Source organism: Cnephaeus nilssonii, assembly GCF_951640355.1.
Source record: "Cnephaeus nilssonii genome assembly, chromosome: 10".
NCBI lineage: Eukaryota > Metazoa > Chordata > Mammalia > Chiroptera > Vespertilionidae > Cnephaeus > Cnephaeus nilssonii.
Window position 1 is genome coordinate 2,681,029 of NC_137081.1, and position 17,110 is coordinate 2,698,138.

Here is a 17,110-nt window from a genome sequence, read left to right on the forward strand (position 1 = left end):
GCCCGCAGCCCCTCCCCCATGCCAGCCCTGTCCCCAGTCGGCTCCCAACACCCTGATCGGGGGCGGGGCCAGCCGGCCAATTGCCCACAGCTCCTCCCTCATGCCAGCCCAGCCTGATGGGCCCCCATTGGAGCAGGCCAGCCAGATCCCACCCATGCACAAATTCGTGCACTGGGCCTCTAGTATCTTATAAAATCCTTATAAGAACTCTGTGTATTAACTACTATTATACCCATTGCACAAATAATTAAGGTTCTGAGAACTTGCCCAAAGGCATGTAATTTGTAAATAGGGGAGCTGAGATTGGAATTCAGATCTTTCTGACTCTAAAACCCATTCAAGATCTTTCCTATATGCCAGTGACTCTCATAGTGTTTGGGTGCATCATCATAACTTAGGGAGTTTGTTAGAACAGCTACTGGGCCCCAGAATTTCAGATTCTTGGTGGGACCCAAAAATTTGCATTTCTAACAGATTTCTAGTTGACACTGAGAATGGCTATTCTATACCATATGGAACCTGTTTTTAAATATAAGCTTTGTAAACATGAAAAAAAATTATTAAACCCAAAGAAAGACAATTTATTTTTCTTAGACATTTTCTATATTCACTTTAGTCTGATTCTATTACAACTGATAGTAATTAAATAGGACTAGATAATTATGTCGAACATATTTCACTTAAGAATCTTAGGCAGACAAACATCTTGTTCTTAAAGTTCTCTGAAAGGAAAATATCTTTGCCATCATTATTCTGAACTCTATATCAGGTAAATTTCTTATCTCCATTTCATTTATCTCTTCTTCTGGAGAATTTTCTTGTCCTTTCATTTGGGGGTTGTTTCTTTGTCTCATTTTGGCTGCCTTTTTGGGTTTGTGACTATGTATTAAGTAGATCTGCTACACCTCTTAATCTCTAGTGCAGGACAGTGTCAAACACTGTTTCTGACTAATTATATTAGGCAAAGACTCAAAGCCTCCAGAGACCACCTCTGTCTGCAGACCGACTGGATTCAGTCTTGATTAACCCTTAGGCAATTGTCCACAGGTGTGGTGAGAGTTTTTCCAATAGTGTGGGGCAATTGCTTCTGCCGGGAGGCTAATTGTTATTTTCAGTCTCTTAATGGACCTCAGAAACTCCATTCCAAGGGTCACAGTGTATTACAATAGGGTGAGTCAACTGTCTTCTCCCCAGGCAAAACCACTAGTCTCTATGCGGTTTTGGAAAACAGTTTTTAAAAGTCATGTTATGCAAGGGAGAGGGAGATCAATGGGGGAAAAGGAGACATACGTAATACTATATGTAATATTTTAAACAATAAAGAATTTTTTTTTAAATGTCATGTTATAAAGCCAACAGAAGTCCTCTTACAAAAGTAAATGAAAGTACACATTTTTAACTGGCTATGTATTTTAGTCCCTTGAGATTTATCAGCTTTTTTTTTGTTTGTTTGCTTTGTAGAGTTTTTAAATAATTGTGTTGCTATAGAAAATAAGGCCTGTTTTATTATGGTTTCATGCAATAATAACTATACTGGCTAGGAATGTTTTCCTAATTAAACAGGTAATACTTTTTGAAACATTGAAGTGGATCTTTGTGTTCTTTTTCTCAGATGACTAGAGTTCTTATTTATATTTAAAGATTTGCATTTCTGTAGTTAATGGTTTTCTATAAAAAACAGACCAGCTATTCCCAGGATAATTTAATTTTAAATTGGAAAGAGCTGAGGAACTAAATTTGGGTGTCTCCCCCCAGTACCTTTCATATATATTTTATCTAAAAAGTACTGGCATAGCCGAAACCGGTTTGGCTCAGTGGATAGAGCGTCGGTCTGCGGACTGAAGGGTCCCAGGTTCGATTCCGGTCAAGGGCATGTACCTTGGTTGCAGGTACATCCCCGGTAGGGGGTGTGCAGGAGGCAGCTGGTCGATGTTTCTAGCTCTCTATCCCTCTCCCTTCCTCTCTGTTAAAAAATCAATAAAATATATTTTAAAAAATAATTATAAAATAAAATAAAAAGTACTGGCATAAAAACATTAAGTAATTTTAGGTTATTAAAAAGATATGAATCCATTTTAAATACCAGAGTCATTATAAATGTAGGAAGATTTTTTTTTCCCTTTAAAACTTGCATCTATAGCCATACACATAAAACTTTGTGAAGTCAAGTTTATCATAGAAGTTTAGTACCAAATTTAGAATGTAGCATTCATAGAAAGTGTGATCACTTTAGGAATTTAGATTTTTTTGTTATGTATACATATTTTTAGTATTAGCTAACAGTGCTAAGCTATGAATTGAAGGTTTTTTCCCTTGATTTTTCAAATTAAAAACTCACTGAGATTGCCAAAATAGGTGTATTTTCTCAGCAGTTTCCTGTTAGGTAACTATGCGGAAAGAAATTTAAAGTTGTAATGTAAATATTTAAACTTTTTATTGAAACAAGTAGTTAAAGGGATAAAGTATTAAAAATCAGGTTGAATAATGATAATTGCTAGACTCTTGGTGGGTGTTGTTTTTGATGGTTATGGTGTTATTTTGTTTGAGAGTTTACATGTACAAAGGTATTTGTAATTTAGAAGAATTTTCTTTAGTCAAGTTTAAACATAAATTTAAACATAAATACCTATGATACTGAGACAGTTCAAGGGAACCTTAAAGATCAGACTGATTTTTCTGATTTTGCAGTTGAATCTGAGTCCTGGGAAAATGAGGGTCTTGCCCATTGTACCATAACTAGAAGTTAGTAGACTTAAGGAATTAAACTCTTACTTCCTTAAGATTAAGTTTCCATGAGAGGTAAATAAATGACAATGTTATTTCACTTATGTTTCTCTTTCTAAATGTTGTGACAGTTTAATGTCTTTATATACTAAAAGTATTTTTTAACTTTGTATAGGAGAATTATGGATTTGATAAAATTGAAGTGAGAGACAATGGTGAAGGTATCAAGGCCACTGATACACCTGTAATGGCAATGAAGTACTACACCTCAAAAATAAGTAGTCATGAAGATCTTGAAAATTTGACAACTTATGGTTTTCGTGGTGAAGCCTTGGGATCAATTTGTTGTGTAGCTGAGGTAAGGTAATTTGTACTATTTTAGTGATTTTATAATTACAGAATATTAGAAGTGAGACAAGCCAGCAGAGAGAGAGAGAGAGAGAGAGAGAGAGAGAGAGAGAGATGTGTGTGTGTGTGTGTGTGTGTGTGTGTGTGTGTGTGTAAAGGGCCCCAGCTAGGTATTCATTTATTCTGTTTTCTGTGGGCTCTGTAAAGTGATGCCTAAGAAAGAAAAATTGTGGGTGGTGGAGGTGGAGCAGTGGTTCCCAATTTGGGGCACATGCCCCACAGGGGGGCAATTTGAATTTGAAGGGGGGCAATTCAAGAATGAGTTAACAGTGAGTTTTTGGCATTTCTTATGGTTCTCAGGGCCTCATATAAATATATATTGTGATATAATTATGCATTTCAGTTCTCTATTATATGTTTTAAAACTTTATTTGCCATTTTTTCATATCACTTCATATTATTATTTTTTTAAACAATTTCTTAGTGATTTCTTTCTCAGTACTTTAACTGTCCTTTTGTTCTTTTATTTTTCTCTTTCATGAATGCCATGTTCTTTGAAAGCTTGTTTAGAGCAAGTTATGGCCTTTTAGGCTTCCTCCACATGAATAGGAGTTCACTTTTTGAATAATAAGAATTGTATGTCACAGGGGGACATCGGGATTTTAGAGACGCTTAGGTGGGGCATGGCCAAGAGAAGGTTGGGGACCACTGAGGTGGAGTTTAGAGTGGCCGACATTGCTGTTTAGCGTAGAGGACTATGAGCCCCTGCTTAGAAGCCAGGTGTTCAAACATCACTCATGGAGGGAAGACCTGTCATTCCTTAAGTGCACGCTGCTTAACACGTCTATCCCCAAACCAGCACAGCCCATGCTTCTGTTACTTTTCTCAGCACTTACTTTATTTAAAGTTCACTGAGTCTCCAAAGAGTAGGGAAGAGTAACTTACAATTGGGCATTGCCCGTCATTTTCTCCAGAGACTGTATATGGGAACCTAGAGCCCTGGGATCTTGCAGAAAACCTTATAAAGTGGGATGGGATTTGTACCAGGGAACTTCTGAAGCTACTACTATTGTTGAAGCTCTCAGTGGCTATTTTAGAAATCATATAATTTGTTTGATAACGTAAGTATTTGATTTTTTTAGCAGTTGTCCAAATTTGGCAGGTAGTCTTTAAACTTTACTTTGGCAGAGTATTGTTGAAAAATATATAATTTAGTGTTTCATTATTTTTTTGAGATGTATATAACCTTTCAGAACGGAAATCAGTCATTATTAGCTTTGTCTGCTAGGTGGCAGCACTATACTTACACATAGGCCATATGGTTTATCCACATCTACACTGCAGTTCTGATTTTAGATAGCTGTTTTGCAAGCCCTTATCCAGTAGCACTCTCTGTTTTTTTTTTTCTTTATTTGATTACTTGAACCTACTTGATATCTGTTTATCATTTTGTCTTTTGTTTCATTTTTTGAGGCATTTGAATGCCTTGAATATAAATACTTAAATAAATTTGCTCATCAGAATTAAAAAAGGAGTAAAAGAATTGTCAAAGTATCACAGTAATAGAAAATTATAAACTTATATACATGCACACACACATCACAATGAATTTTCACATACGTGTACTCCAGATCCAGATTTAGACCATTGTCAGCACTCCTGAAAGTTCTTTAATGCCCCCTCCCAAGCTGCACTCCTCAAAGTAATCACTATTCTGACCTATATCAACATAGTTCTACCTATTTTTCAACTTGATCTAAATGAAATCTTACAATATGTATTTTTGCCACAGATTTTTTGTTGTTGTTGTGCCTGAAAGCCAAAGGAAATACAGAACTTTGGTGGTAGTAGTAATAGACCCTCGTCACTGCCCAGATGCCCGTCAGGATGAGCACTTATTCTCCCAGCTCCCGAGAGCATTGGTGACTGAGTGCTCAGAGCAGTCTCCCTCTGAGGCTGCCCTGACCTCAGCTGAAGAGAGTTAGCGAAACCGTGCAGGGCACCTGCATCAGTGATTGGGTGACGGGCTGTAAAGGCCCTGTTCCAGCTCACATCCACCCGCCATGCTGTCTGCTCCGGAGTGCCCGCGGGCCCCGCCAAGGCCTGTGACTGTGCCACAGCCCCACTTCTCTTGCTGCCCTGGCCCCACAGAAGATCATCCTGGGAGCACTCCTCATCACTGTCCTTCTCACTAGTCTCCATCTCAGCCTGCTTCCTGTGTAAGCCACCCGACAGTGAGGTTTCATGGTTCCATCTCATAATACTGATACGGAAACAGGTCTTTGAAGACCAAATGCCAGTTCTCACCCCAACTTCAAAACGCAGTCTAATAACCAGTCAGCTAACTTCATTGTCTGAATGCAGCGTGCTGTGCAAAGAAGTTTACTTCAGAGGAACTGTGCACAGAGAAGTAAATGGAACATGAAAATTGCAGCCTCTTTAGGGATACATAGTGTGTTGATGGTGAAACCAGTAATTTAGTTCCAATATCATGCTTCCCAGTGCTGAGTTTTCCACAGTAGGTCATGCTGCCTTCTTATTAGGGGGGTTAAAAAGGCATTTATAAGTGTAAAAGTATCTCATCTATACTAATAAAAGGGTAATATGCTAATTAGACCAGATAGACCGGACGTCCTTCGAGACGTCCTTCCGGACAAAGCCACAGTGGCGGGGCCAAGGCAGAGGCGGTTAGGGGCGATCAGGCCGGCAGGGGAGAGCAGTTAGGGGCGATCAGGCTGGCAGGGGAGCAGTTAGGGGCGATCAGGCTGGCAGGGGAGCAGTTAGGGGCAATCAGGTAGGCAGTCAGAGGGGTTTGGGGCGATCAGACCGACAGGCAGAGGTGTTAGGGGCAATTAGGCCGGCAGGGGAGAGCAGTTAGGGGCGATCAGGCAGGCAGGCAGAGTAGTTAGGGGCGATCAGGCAAGCAGGCAGACAGGCCAGCGGTTAGGATCCAGCGGTCCTGGATTGTGAAAGGGTGCAGTCCAGGCTGAGGGACACCCTCCCCCCCCCCCCCCCCCCCCCCGCCCCAACGAATTCCGGGCCTCTAGTATTTAAATAATAAATATCCCAGGCCTGCAGTGGTAAGCTCAAAAGATAGGTTATCAAGGAGAAGTTAAGTTGAAATTTAACGTGGGAAGGTTCTGAATAGTGTTTCAGAAATTTCAGAAATACAGAAAACAGTAGATGCTTGTTAAGGTCAATTACATTTAAAAATAAATGAAGTTATTCAGGAAGACTTAATGATTGCTTTTGGGAGGGGGGGAAATCGCTTCTTAAATTTAATGAATATTCTTCACCACTCAGAATTCAAGTTTCAATTATAGAAGTTGCATATTTATTTAAGGCTCCAATTTATTTTGAAAAATTTTGGATAGAGATTGTAGTTATTATTATATTATTGCAGAAATTGTAGATTTTGTTATTTTATCTGCCAAACTAACTGATGCAGATAATTTTAAAGTCATACAGTTGTAAATGATCTCAGGCTCATTAGACTGATAATACAGGGTGAGGCAAAAGTAGGTTTACAGTTGTGAGTATGTGAAAGAGAGTTTATTCTTGTATTATTATTTATTAACTAGAGGCCTGGTGCACAAAATTCGTGCACGGAGGAGGGTTGTCCCTCAGCCCAGCCTGTACCCTCTCCAATATGGGACCCCTTGAGGGATGTCCGACTGCCCGTTTAGGATCGGGCCTAAACGGGCAGTCGGACATCCCTCTCACAATCCAGGACTGCTGGCTCCCAACTGCTTGCCTGCCTGCCTTCCTGATTGCCCCTAACCACTTCTGCCTGCCAGCCTGATCACCCCCTAACCACTCCGCTGCCAGCCTGGTTGATGCTTAACTGCTCCCCTGCCAGCCTGTTTGCCCCCAACTTCCCTCCTCTGCCGGTCTGGTCACCCCTAACTGCCCTCTCCTGCAGGGTTGATCACCTCCAACTGCCCTCCCTTGCAGGCTTGGTCCCTCTTAACTGCCCTCCCCTGCTGGCCATCTTGTAGTGGCCATCTTGTGTCCACATGGGGGCAGGATCTTTGACCACATGGGGGCAGCTATATTGTGTGTTGCAGTAATGATCAATCTGCATATTACTCTTTTATTAGATAGGATTACTGCTATTTTCCATATGAACTATAAACTTACTTTTGCCCATCCTGTATGTAATTAGGTTAACATTTTACGCAATATTAAACAGCTATTTCCCAAAACTCCAGTTATTGAAATTATGTTTTGTTAGACTATTTTAAAGATGTTAATAATTTTAGCCCTGGCCGGGTGGCTCAGTTGGTTGGAGCATTGTCCTGTACACCAAAAAGATAGTTGGTTCGATTCCCGGTCAGGAAATCATACCTAGGTTGTGAGTTCGATTCCTGGTTGGGGCATGTACGGGAGGCAACCGATTGATGTTTCTCCCTTACATCAATGTTTCTCTCTCTTTCTTTTTCTCTCTCCCTCTCCCCCGCTTCTCTCTCTCCTCACCCTTCTTCTCTTCTCTATCTAAAATCAATAAACATATCCTCGGGTAAGAATAAAAAATAGAAATAATATGTTAATTTTAGTTATAGAAAGAAAAAAGTATACTTTCAGCAAAATTGGCTGGAGAAATTTAAAATACATCTAATTCTATATTCTTTACGCACTTTAAAAGAATGGGTAGTTTTTTAGTTTGTCAATAATAAATTGACTTTCAGTCTTAGAATTAAACAGTCCAAAGGAATAAAATATTCTCTTTATATCTACAGAATATCCTATTGGTATTTTCAAATGTATTACTGATTCCATAACCATTAATGTATCAATGACTGGCACAAATTGACTGATAATGATTTTCTTTAAATGACATAATCAAGCATAACTTCTCTTGAAATACATTATTGTTTGTAGAGTAGTAATTTTGGTATGTCATTTCTCAATGTTAAATTTCTGGTCCTAATTACTAAGCATACCAAATAAAATGAGCTAGAGAGTGAAAATCCTGCTTTGACCTGTTCATACAATTTTTATGAAGACCGTATATATTGTTCCTGTAACATAATAAAACATAAGAAGTATTATATTTCTTTATAAGTAGACTAGTAGCCCATTTGCAGGAAAATCCTGCAAGCAGCTGTTGCGGCCACGTGCGCTGCCGCTGCCTTTGCACCCGCTCGCCACTGCCGCCCGCCCCGCTCCGCCCTGTTCCGCCCCGTTCCACCTCGCTCCGCCCCGCCCCGCCCGGGCTTTCCCTCTGGCAGCCACTTTGCTTTCCGCTTTTCCTCCCTCTTCCTTCTAAGTTGTCTTCAGTCTTCACTCCTCCCTCTCTCAACGTATGCAAATTAACCGCCGTCTTCGTTGGGTGATTTGCATACTCGCCCTGATTGGCTGGTGGGTGTGGCTTTGGCTGGTGGGTGTGGCTTGGGCATAGTGAAGGTGCAGTCAATTTGCATATTACTATTTTATTAGGTAGGGTATTTTACATGCATTATATTTAAAATGATCTTTTTTCCCTCCAAAGAAATGTTTAAGAAACTCATACAAGTTTTTTTTTCAAACTGGATTTTAAAATGGAGGCTAAATTATGCCTCAGTTTTAGGAAGACTACAGAACAGTTTTGTTTTCTTCAAATCAGAACAAACTGTGAACTAGGAATCGGAAACCTAATTCTCATTCCCAGGTGTTTGAATAAGAAGAGACTTGGTTGGCCAAAGGCATAAAACAGGTTAACTTTTCTGAGTGCCTTTTTATTTTTTTAATCTATAAAGTGATGATGATAATTTGAGGGTCAAAGGAAATAATGCATATTAAAGTGTCTTGAATATTGTCATGTGCCATTCAATGGAAGTTCTTTTTACTCTGGTCTTGAATATGGAAAGTGGTATGCAGCTGTATCATATAGGTGATGATATCGTTAGTCTTCCTCATTCCCTTGTTGGCAAGCAGTATTTCATATCAACTTTCAAAGTTTATGCAAACTCCTCAATATTTTGGGGAAATCCTTTCTAAAATGTTATAGCCATTTCTAGGGAAATTCCTTCTAATTTTCACCAAAGGCCTTTATTTTGTTGCATAAATTCATGTTTTTCCTTTTGGTTTTCCCTCAGAAGAATTAGAATTGCCAGCCATGCTCTGCATATACTCATGTTTATTGATTCATTCAGCCAACATTTCTTAAAGAAGTTACAGTGTGCTGGGTATTATTCTGACCTGTCACGTTCACCAAACATAATTTTGTGATGAGCTAATATGGGATCTGTAGACTTGTTGCAGTTTTATATTACATTAACCCTCCATGGCTTACAGGGGACAGAATGGGAGCGAAGTTGTTCTGTGGTGAAGAGGGAAGTTGAGACTCCCTTTTAGTGGGCCCACTTAGCTGTGAAAGGCAGAGGGAGCCCCTGCTCGCATCCTGATGACCTGCCTCCTGCTCCGAGGTGTAGGTACCTTCTATGTCCTTCAGAGCCATGGCGGCAGAGCTTTAGTTAGAACAGGCACAGGAATTTGTGACGCTTCTGCTTCCTAAACCAACCTCCTGACAGGTAGTAGAACCCGGCTGAAAATGAAAAAGTCGGAGGCAAGATCCGCCTGTTGCTTTTCTCCCACAGTGAAGTGTCTGGGAGAGGGTTCTGACGTCAGAGTGCCTCTGGTAGCGTTCAGCCCTGCACGGCAGGCAGCAGGCACGCTCACACAGTAGGAGAAAGACATGTCAGTCATCCAGGCAAAGCCCACATTTCAGTTGAATCACGAGGATCATTAACTTTATTTTTCAGACCATGTTCCTGTGTGGCATTCTTCCAAAAGTTAGTAAAAACAAAAACAAAATTTATGACATAATTATCTTAAATGAATTTTTGTCAAGGGAGGATTTCTTTGCGTGAATTACCAGGATATATTCTAAGTATTTAATTTACATTTTATCTAAAACATTGAGAAAAAATTGTGCTTATCTAAACTGTAAATGATTTTTTGTAACTTTAGCTTTGTAATAGTACTATAATTTCTTGAAATTCCGTAACTGAACCAGAATTAGTTTTTAATAACTGGTAAGTAATAAACCGCTAACGTCCTCTAAGAACTTCTAAAACTTCTCCTTTTATAATAAACTTCTTTTAAAATTATTTGAATAAATTTTTAAATTTCTTTTGTTTACACCACTAGATTCATTCACTGCCACAGTTCCTCAGTATCTCCGGTGAGAGGCACCAGTAATAATTTGTAATATTCGAGATGCTTCTGAGGTGGAGTTACTGCGGGTTCAAATGCTAGCTACTGGATTGCTAACACATTCTGAACCTGTGCCTGGTCCAAGAAAAAGGTTCTTGCCCAGGACACAGGGTCATATGATGAAATGAACTCTTGAAATACAACTCCTTCCTCTGAAGAACACACTGTATTTCATGAATTTGTGGAACATGCTTATACGTTTTATCCTTCACTGTCTTCAGTAGTGAATTGCAGAGTATTTCTTATCTAAATAATTTTTCCTAGTACCCTGCACATTCTAATTTTTTAAATGTTAATGTTGGAAATAATACTGTGTTCTATTTTTTTACTTTAACATAAATGTTACATTATGACCTCTTAGGTCCTATTTTGCCTTTCAGTACTTCAATTTATTCATCTAGGCTGGAGTATATTTACTATTCATTAATGTTTTGAAGATGAACAAGATAATATCTGTGAAGTACTTTGACGTAGTTGAAGCAAAAACCCGTGTAACCTTATAAAGTATTAGCATCATCTTCATCTTATCATCACCCTCCCCTTAAAGATGATAGTGTAATTTATTCAGGACTATCTAGCAAGCCACTGGCAGAGATAGAACTAGAACTCAGAGTTCCAGGGCTGCCTTTGCTCAGTGACACCAACTTTAGGTCAGGTGGCAGCTCTTTGGAGAATAGAAATAGAATTCAGTTGACCTTGGCATTTTGGAGAAGTGGTTGGTTAAATGTAGAATTGTTTTTAAAGGGACAATCATAGAGTAATTAGAGACAAAGAAAATATCTAGCAGTGTGTCTTCTTTATTTTGACAAACTTTACTAGAAGAAATCACTTTTGGGCACAGTGGAGTTGTGACGTAGCAGGAAAACTAAGATTAGTTATCAGGAAAAATTTTAAATTATACAACTTTTAAACCATGGAATGTATTTTTGGAAGAAGTAAAATAATTGTGTTAGATGATTAGAGAACAGTTATCACAGAAGTAGCAGCTTTGGAGCAATCCCCCTAGTCGGGATTTTATAGCTATCACCCTCGTGGAGAAGCTAGTAGCCTGAACTAGTACTGACAGCTAGAGAAGCTGTACTGTTTTCCTTGTGACTTAGCAATTGCTTGCGGGATACCCACATGTGCCACAGAGCCATGTGGCCTACAGTACATCAGTGCATGGCTAGTACAGGGTGACAGGACCATCAGATGTGGACTCAACTGGACCTCGTTGACTTCTAGCAGCGGACCTGGATCTTCGTGGCTTTTTCCTTAATTATATAGATTTATCTATATATATAAAAGCCTGATATGCAAATTGTTCCCTCAGGAGTTCGATTGCTCACTATGACATGTGCTGACCACCAGGGGGCTCAGAATGAAGGAAGGCCCCAATTGGCCCAGATTGCTGACCAGGCCTAGGAATCCTACCCATGCACGAATTCTGTGCACTGGGCCTCTAGTTTTAAGATGATCAGCTGTGCTCAGTCTAAGGATGGCCAAGAAAGATTGCTTCTAGTTTTGGGTTGGCATTGTGCACCAGAAGTATGAGGAGGCTACCCTTTTCTGAATCCACCTGCTTTACTTGCCAGCATCCCCACTCCCCACCTATAGCATTTTGTGGCAGGGATATGGTTTGCTGTTGTTATACTCGCCTACTAATCTCACGAGAGGTACACAGAAAGCTGAGGGAGCGTGCACACCTGCTTAAGTTTATATTTCTATGACTGTAACATCTTAGGAAATGTTTCATACTGAATTAAATCCTTTTTTATACTTACATGTTTTAATGCTAAATTTTTTTTAATTAATAAAAATTTTACATTTAAACAGTGAGTTCAAAGCTTGGGTTTAAAAACAAATTGGCCATACATATGTGTGTTGATTTGTTTTTATTCTTTTGAACCATTAACTTGAAATACAGAAGTGCAGGGAATGATCACTCTACAAAAGGATAATTTACCAACAAAAACAAGTTTTCTTAATGCATTTGAAGTATTTCATTTTACAGGCATAAGTCACATAATACATATAATAAAAGTAGCCATTTCATGTATTATGATTTAAATGATTGTTTTATGTAGAGCAAAATATTAAATGAGTAATTTAACATAAAAATTTATAAACTGACCTATTGCTTATTAGTGTAACTCTAAGGCAGGTGTCCTCAAACTACAGCCCGCGGGCCACATGCGGCCCGCCGAGGACATTTATCCGGCCCGCCAGGTGTTTCTGCCTTTTTGTTTTTTTACTTCAAAATAAAATATGTGCAGTGTGCATAGGAATTTGTTCATAGTTTGTTTTTTAAACTATAGTCCGGCCCTCCAATGGTCTGAGGGACAGTGAACTGGCCCCTGTTTAAAAAGTTTGAGGACCCCTGCTCTAAGGAGTATTATAAAAGAAGTGGTCATAAGAATTTAATAAGTAAAACTCCTTTCAATCTTAGGTGAATATATGATAATTATTTTAAATATGGCTTGAGAATGAGCCCTCTGCAAAAATCATAATTTTATTAGATTTTTTTTTTTAATTCCAGGTTTTAATTACAACTAGGACAGCTGCTGATAATTTTAGCACCCAGTATGTTTTAGATGGCAGTGGCCACATAATTTCTCAAAAACCTTCACATCTTGGTCAAGGTAAGAGAGTAGCTTTGTTACATGCTTTGTCTTTTCTGTCTTAATAGTTTAGTTAAAAATTCTTGCTCCTAAAATTTAAATATATTGATTGCTTTGGGTTTGGGCCTGATAATAGCTACTTAACTTCCAAGTGAACAGTCAGCCTGTCCTTTAGCCAACAGTCCCCTACGTACTTAGAATTGGTCTCAAGAGGAACTATGTGAAAGACTTCGAACAACAACATGGATTAGTTACTCCTCTGTAAAAACTGTCAGAGCGTTGTTTTACTCTTGCTGGATTACTATTGACTCTTTTGTAGATGAAGGATAATATTTATTGAAATGCCTAAAACATTATTGATTTAGTAATCAAACTAATAAACCATACCCTCAAGGTATGATTAAACCAATAATTTAAAATATATTTATTTACAGAGATCATAAAAAATGTGCACGGTAGATAGAATAGTGTTCCCATCACTGTTTCAACAATTATCAACTCATTACTAATGTTTCATCTAATGCCTCACCCACTGCCTCCCTTTTTGTATTATTTAAATCAAGTAAATATATCAATTATTGCTATTGGTCATTTAGTTTTTTTTTGTTTTTATTTATTTATTTTCTTTATTGATTAAGGTATTACATATGTCTCCTTATCCCCCTATTGCCCCCCCTACCTCCCCGCTCATGCCCTCACCCCCCTAGTGTCTGTGTCCATTGGTTAGGCTTATATGCATGCATACAAGTCCTTTGGTTGATCTCTCCCCCTTTCCCCCCACCCTCCCCTGCCTTCCCTCTGAGGTTTGACTGGTCTGATCAATGCTTCCCTGTCCCTGGATCTGTTTTTGTTCATCAGTTTATGTTGTTCATTATATTCCACATATGAGTGAGATCATGTGATATTTATCTTTCACCGACTGGCTTTTTCACTCAGCACAATGCTCTCTATCTCTACGCTGTTGCAAATGGTAGGCGTTCCTTCCTTTTTACAGCAGCGTAGTATTCCATTGTGTAGATATACCACAGGTTTTTAATCCACTCATCTGCTGATGGACACTTAGGCTGTTTCCAAATCTTAGCTATGGTAAAGTGTGCTGCTATGAACATAGGGGTGCATATATCCTTTCTGATTGATGTTTCTGATTTCTTGGGATTTATTCCTAGAAGTGGGATTACTGGGTCAAATGGCGGTTCCATTTTTAATTTTTTGAGGAAACATCATACTGTTCTCCACAGTGGCTGCCCCCGTCTGCATTCCCACCAGCAGGGCACGAGGGTTCCTTTTTCTCCGTATCCTCGCCAGCACTTGTCGTTTGTTGATTTGTTGATGTAGCCATTCTGACAGGTGTGAGATGGTACCTCATTGTCGTTTTGATTTTCATCTCTTGGATGATTAGTGACTTTGAGCATGTTTTCATTTGTCTCTTGGCCTTCTCTATGTCCTCTGTAGAAAAGTATCTATTTAGGTCCATTGCCCATTTTTTGATTGGGTTGTTTATCTTCCTTTTGTTAAGTTGTATGAGTTCCCTATAAATTTTGGAGATTAAACCCTTATTGGAGATAACATTGGCAAATATGTTCTCCCATGCAGTGGGCTTTCTTGTTTTGTTGATGGTTCCTTTTGCTGTGCAGAAGCCTTTTATTTTGATGTAGTCCCATTTGTTTATTTTCTCCTTAGTTTCCATTGCCCTAGGAGCTGTATCAGTAAAGAGATTGCATCAGCATATGTCTGAGATTTTGCTGCCTGTGGATTCCTCTAAGATTTTTATGGTTTCGCATCTTACGTTTAAGTCCTTTATTCATTTTGAGTTTATTTCTGTGTATGGTGTAATTTGGTGGTCTAGTTTCATTTTTTTAGTGTTTTATACACTTACATAATTTCATAGTGTTTTAATTGACATCTTGTGTTTCTAAGTACCTCTACTGTTTAAGGGGAAGATAATCTCTTTAGGCTTGTGTTTCACATATCTTTTTAATCTTTTTCATTCTGCTAACTTCTAATAGGATGTTTAAAGTTGAGAGAACTTTAAAGGTATGACCTCTTTGGAGTCATGTCCAAAGGAATTGTTAGATCTGAAGAGGAACTTGTGTTTTTGTTGTTGTTTGCCCTTTTTCTCCAGTTTGTATTGTAAATTCGTTTTTAATTTTGTGGTTTCTCCATATAATTTATCAGTCTTTTTTTTATGGTTTCTTCCTTCCAGATTTTTTGTTTGTTTGTTTGTTTTATTTCAAAGGGAGAGGGAGAGAGAGATAGAAACATTAATGATGAGAGACAATCATGGATTGGCTGCCTCTTGCACGCCCCCTACGGGGGATAGAACTCACAACCTGGGCATGTGCCCTTGACCGGAATCGAATCCAGGCTGATGCTCTATCCACTGAGCCAAACCAGCTAGGGCTCTTCCCTCCAGTTTTAATGTTAAATTATTGGATTTATTTTTTCAAATGCCTTGTCTTTCTACATTGAAATTTATTTTCTTGTACCTTAACACTGATGCCAAATTCTCTCATTCTTTCTTTTTTTATAAATCTCCAATTAGTTACTGTTAGTTTTGCCCATTAAAAATTAACATTTTTGTATATACATGGAGTTAATAGAAACTCTTAAGAAAACACACTAACATTTTTCTTTTTTTTTTTTTTTTTTTTTAGATTAGGACAGAGAGAAGGCCTTTTAAAATATGGTTCCTCTCCAGAAATGCTCTGACCCCAGTTCTTAGAAGTTCAAATTAGGAAACCATTAGGAGTTATTTGAGTGGCTGTCCAGTAGAGTACTTTAAAGTAATCTAGTCACCTTATAAAACTTAAATGTATTTATTTTTATCTTACTAGTAGCCAGTCTAATCTGGATGGCCATGACTTTGCATCACTCAAATTTCTCATGCTTTCCTGTATTCATCTCCATGAGAACTGTGAAATAACAGTTCTTAAATATGGAAACCTTCGGATCTTTGCCTCTCTTCTGATTGATTTTTCTTTTCTTGCTGACCTACATCTACTTTTAGTAAGTGAGATCAGGTATGCATAGTAAGGAATTTCTACAGTCAATTAATGAACCTGATCTTTTACAATATTTCTTTCACCTTAAGAAACAACATACTTGGAAAGTTAGTAGTTGCTAAACTAGTAGTAATTGCCTTTCATATATCGCTTTTTTTCTCCTAATTACAGTTTATTGGCTAGGAAAACAGCACAAAAAACAAGCTTATTGAAATCCACAAACACTTTCAAAAGCATTTTACATTTATATTGCCTTAGCGCTGATAGTTTTTGGGTGATTGAATCACGGACTCACATTTCACCAGCAGCTGTCATTCAGCTTCCATTTAAATATTTTCTGTGTAAGATAAAACTACAGTTCAACCATCTTAATTAATACCTGTGCATTTAGGGTTCTCATAGATTAATTTCTGCTGTGGTGTAACAGCCTTACTTAGCAGTTACTCCTCATATCATCTAGTAGGATGGCACCTGTAGATAGTCTAACTGTAGATGCAGGGGCAGATTACAATTGAATCTTTTTTAGGCATTGGAAAATTTGTTACCCCTTGAAGAAATATATTTTAAAATGTTTAAAAATAGTTTACTGGAGATTCCAGTTCTGGTGTAGGTATTTGTTTTATGGATTAATTTAGCCATTTAAAATCATTTATGTGTTTAACAGTATGCCATTTAAAATTACCCTTACCTTCTGTTCACTTTTAAGACATTTAAAAAATTAATAAGAAATATAAAATGTAATCTTCAGCTTTTAAATTGTTTTACCAAGTATTCTGACTAAATTATTTGTTTTAGTCATATCTTTTTTGTCATCACTTCTGTTCTCTTTAGATAATCAGTATTAAGCTTCTAAATTTATTTACCCTCCTAGAAAAATTCTTTTAACACCTTTTAATACTTCTTTTGCCTTAGGAATTTCTCACATGTCAAAAGTAGTGTATTTAAATATCCTCTGATCAAGGTATTTCTTTTCCCTACCCTGTTATTAGAGTAAAGCATCATGTTTTTTGTAAATTGCGGCTGTGTGTGATTGTGCATATATTGAAAGATTTTTTTAATTTGAGAATGGAATTTTATCAAATAGTTTAAGGAAACTGATATATGCAACCATCATACCTCTTTACATGAGGGACATAAATCCCTGCCTATGTAAGTGGCATAACATAGGCATCATGTGAAAATATGACAGGGAGCATACCACAGGCTGCACTTGCATGCTGGTGTTTGTAGAATGTGCTA

The 17,110-nt window shown here is 38.1% G+C and overlaps 1 protein-coding gene across 12 annotated transcripts in view; it reads left to right on the forward strand.

Annotated features, from left to right (window-relative positions):
- The window catches only part of PMS1 (PMS1 homolog 1, mismatch repair system component), a 124,227-nt gene that overhangs the window by 4,531 nt on the left and 102,586 nt on the right, over positions 1 to 17,110 (forward strand). For 11 of the 12 annotated variants that reach the window (XM_079782736.1, XM_079782740.1, XM_079782739.1 and 8 more), the window contains 2 exons: positions 2,900 to 3,082; positions 12,788 to 12,890. In XM_079782736.1, the coding sequence (XP_079638862.1) occupies positions 2,900 to 3,082; positions 12,788 to 12,890 (286 nt within the window). The remainder of the gene's footprint in view (positions 1 to 2,899; positions 3,083 to 12,787; positions 12,891 to 17,110) is intronic. The other variant, XM_079782743.1, reaches the window with a different exon arrangement.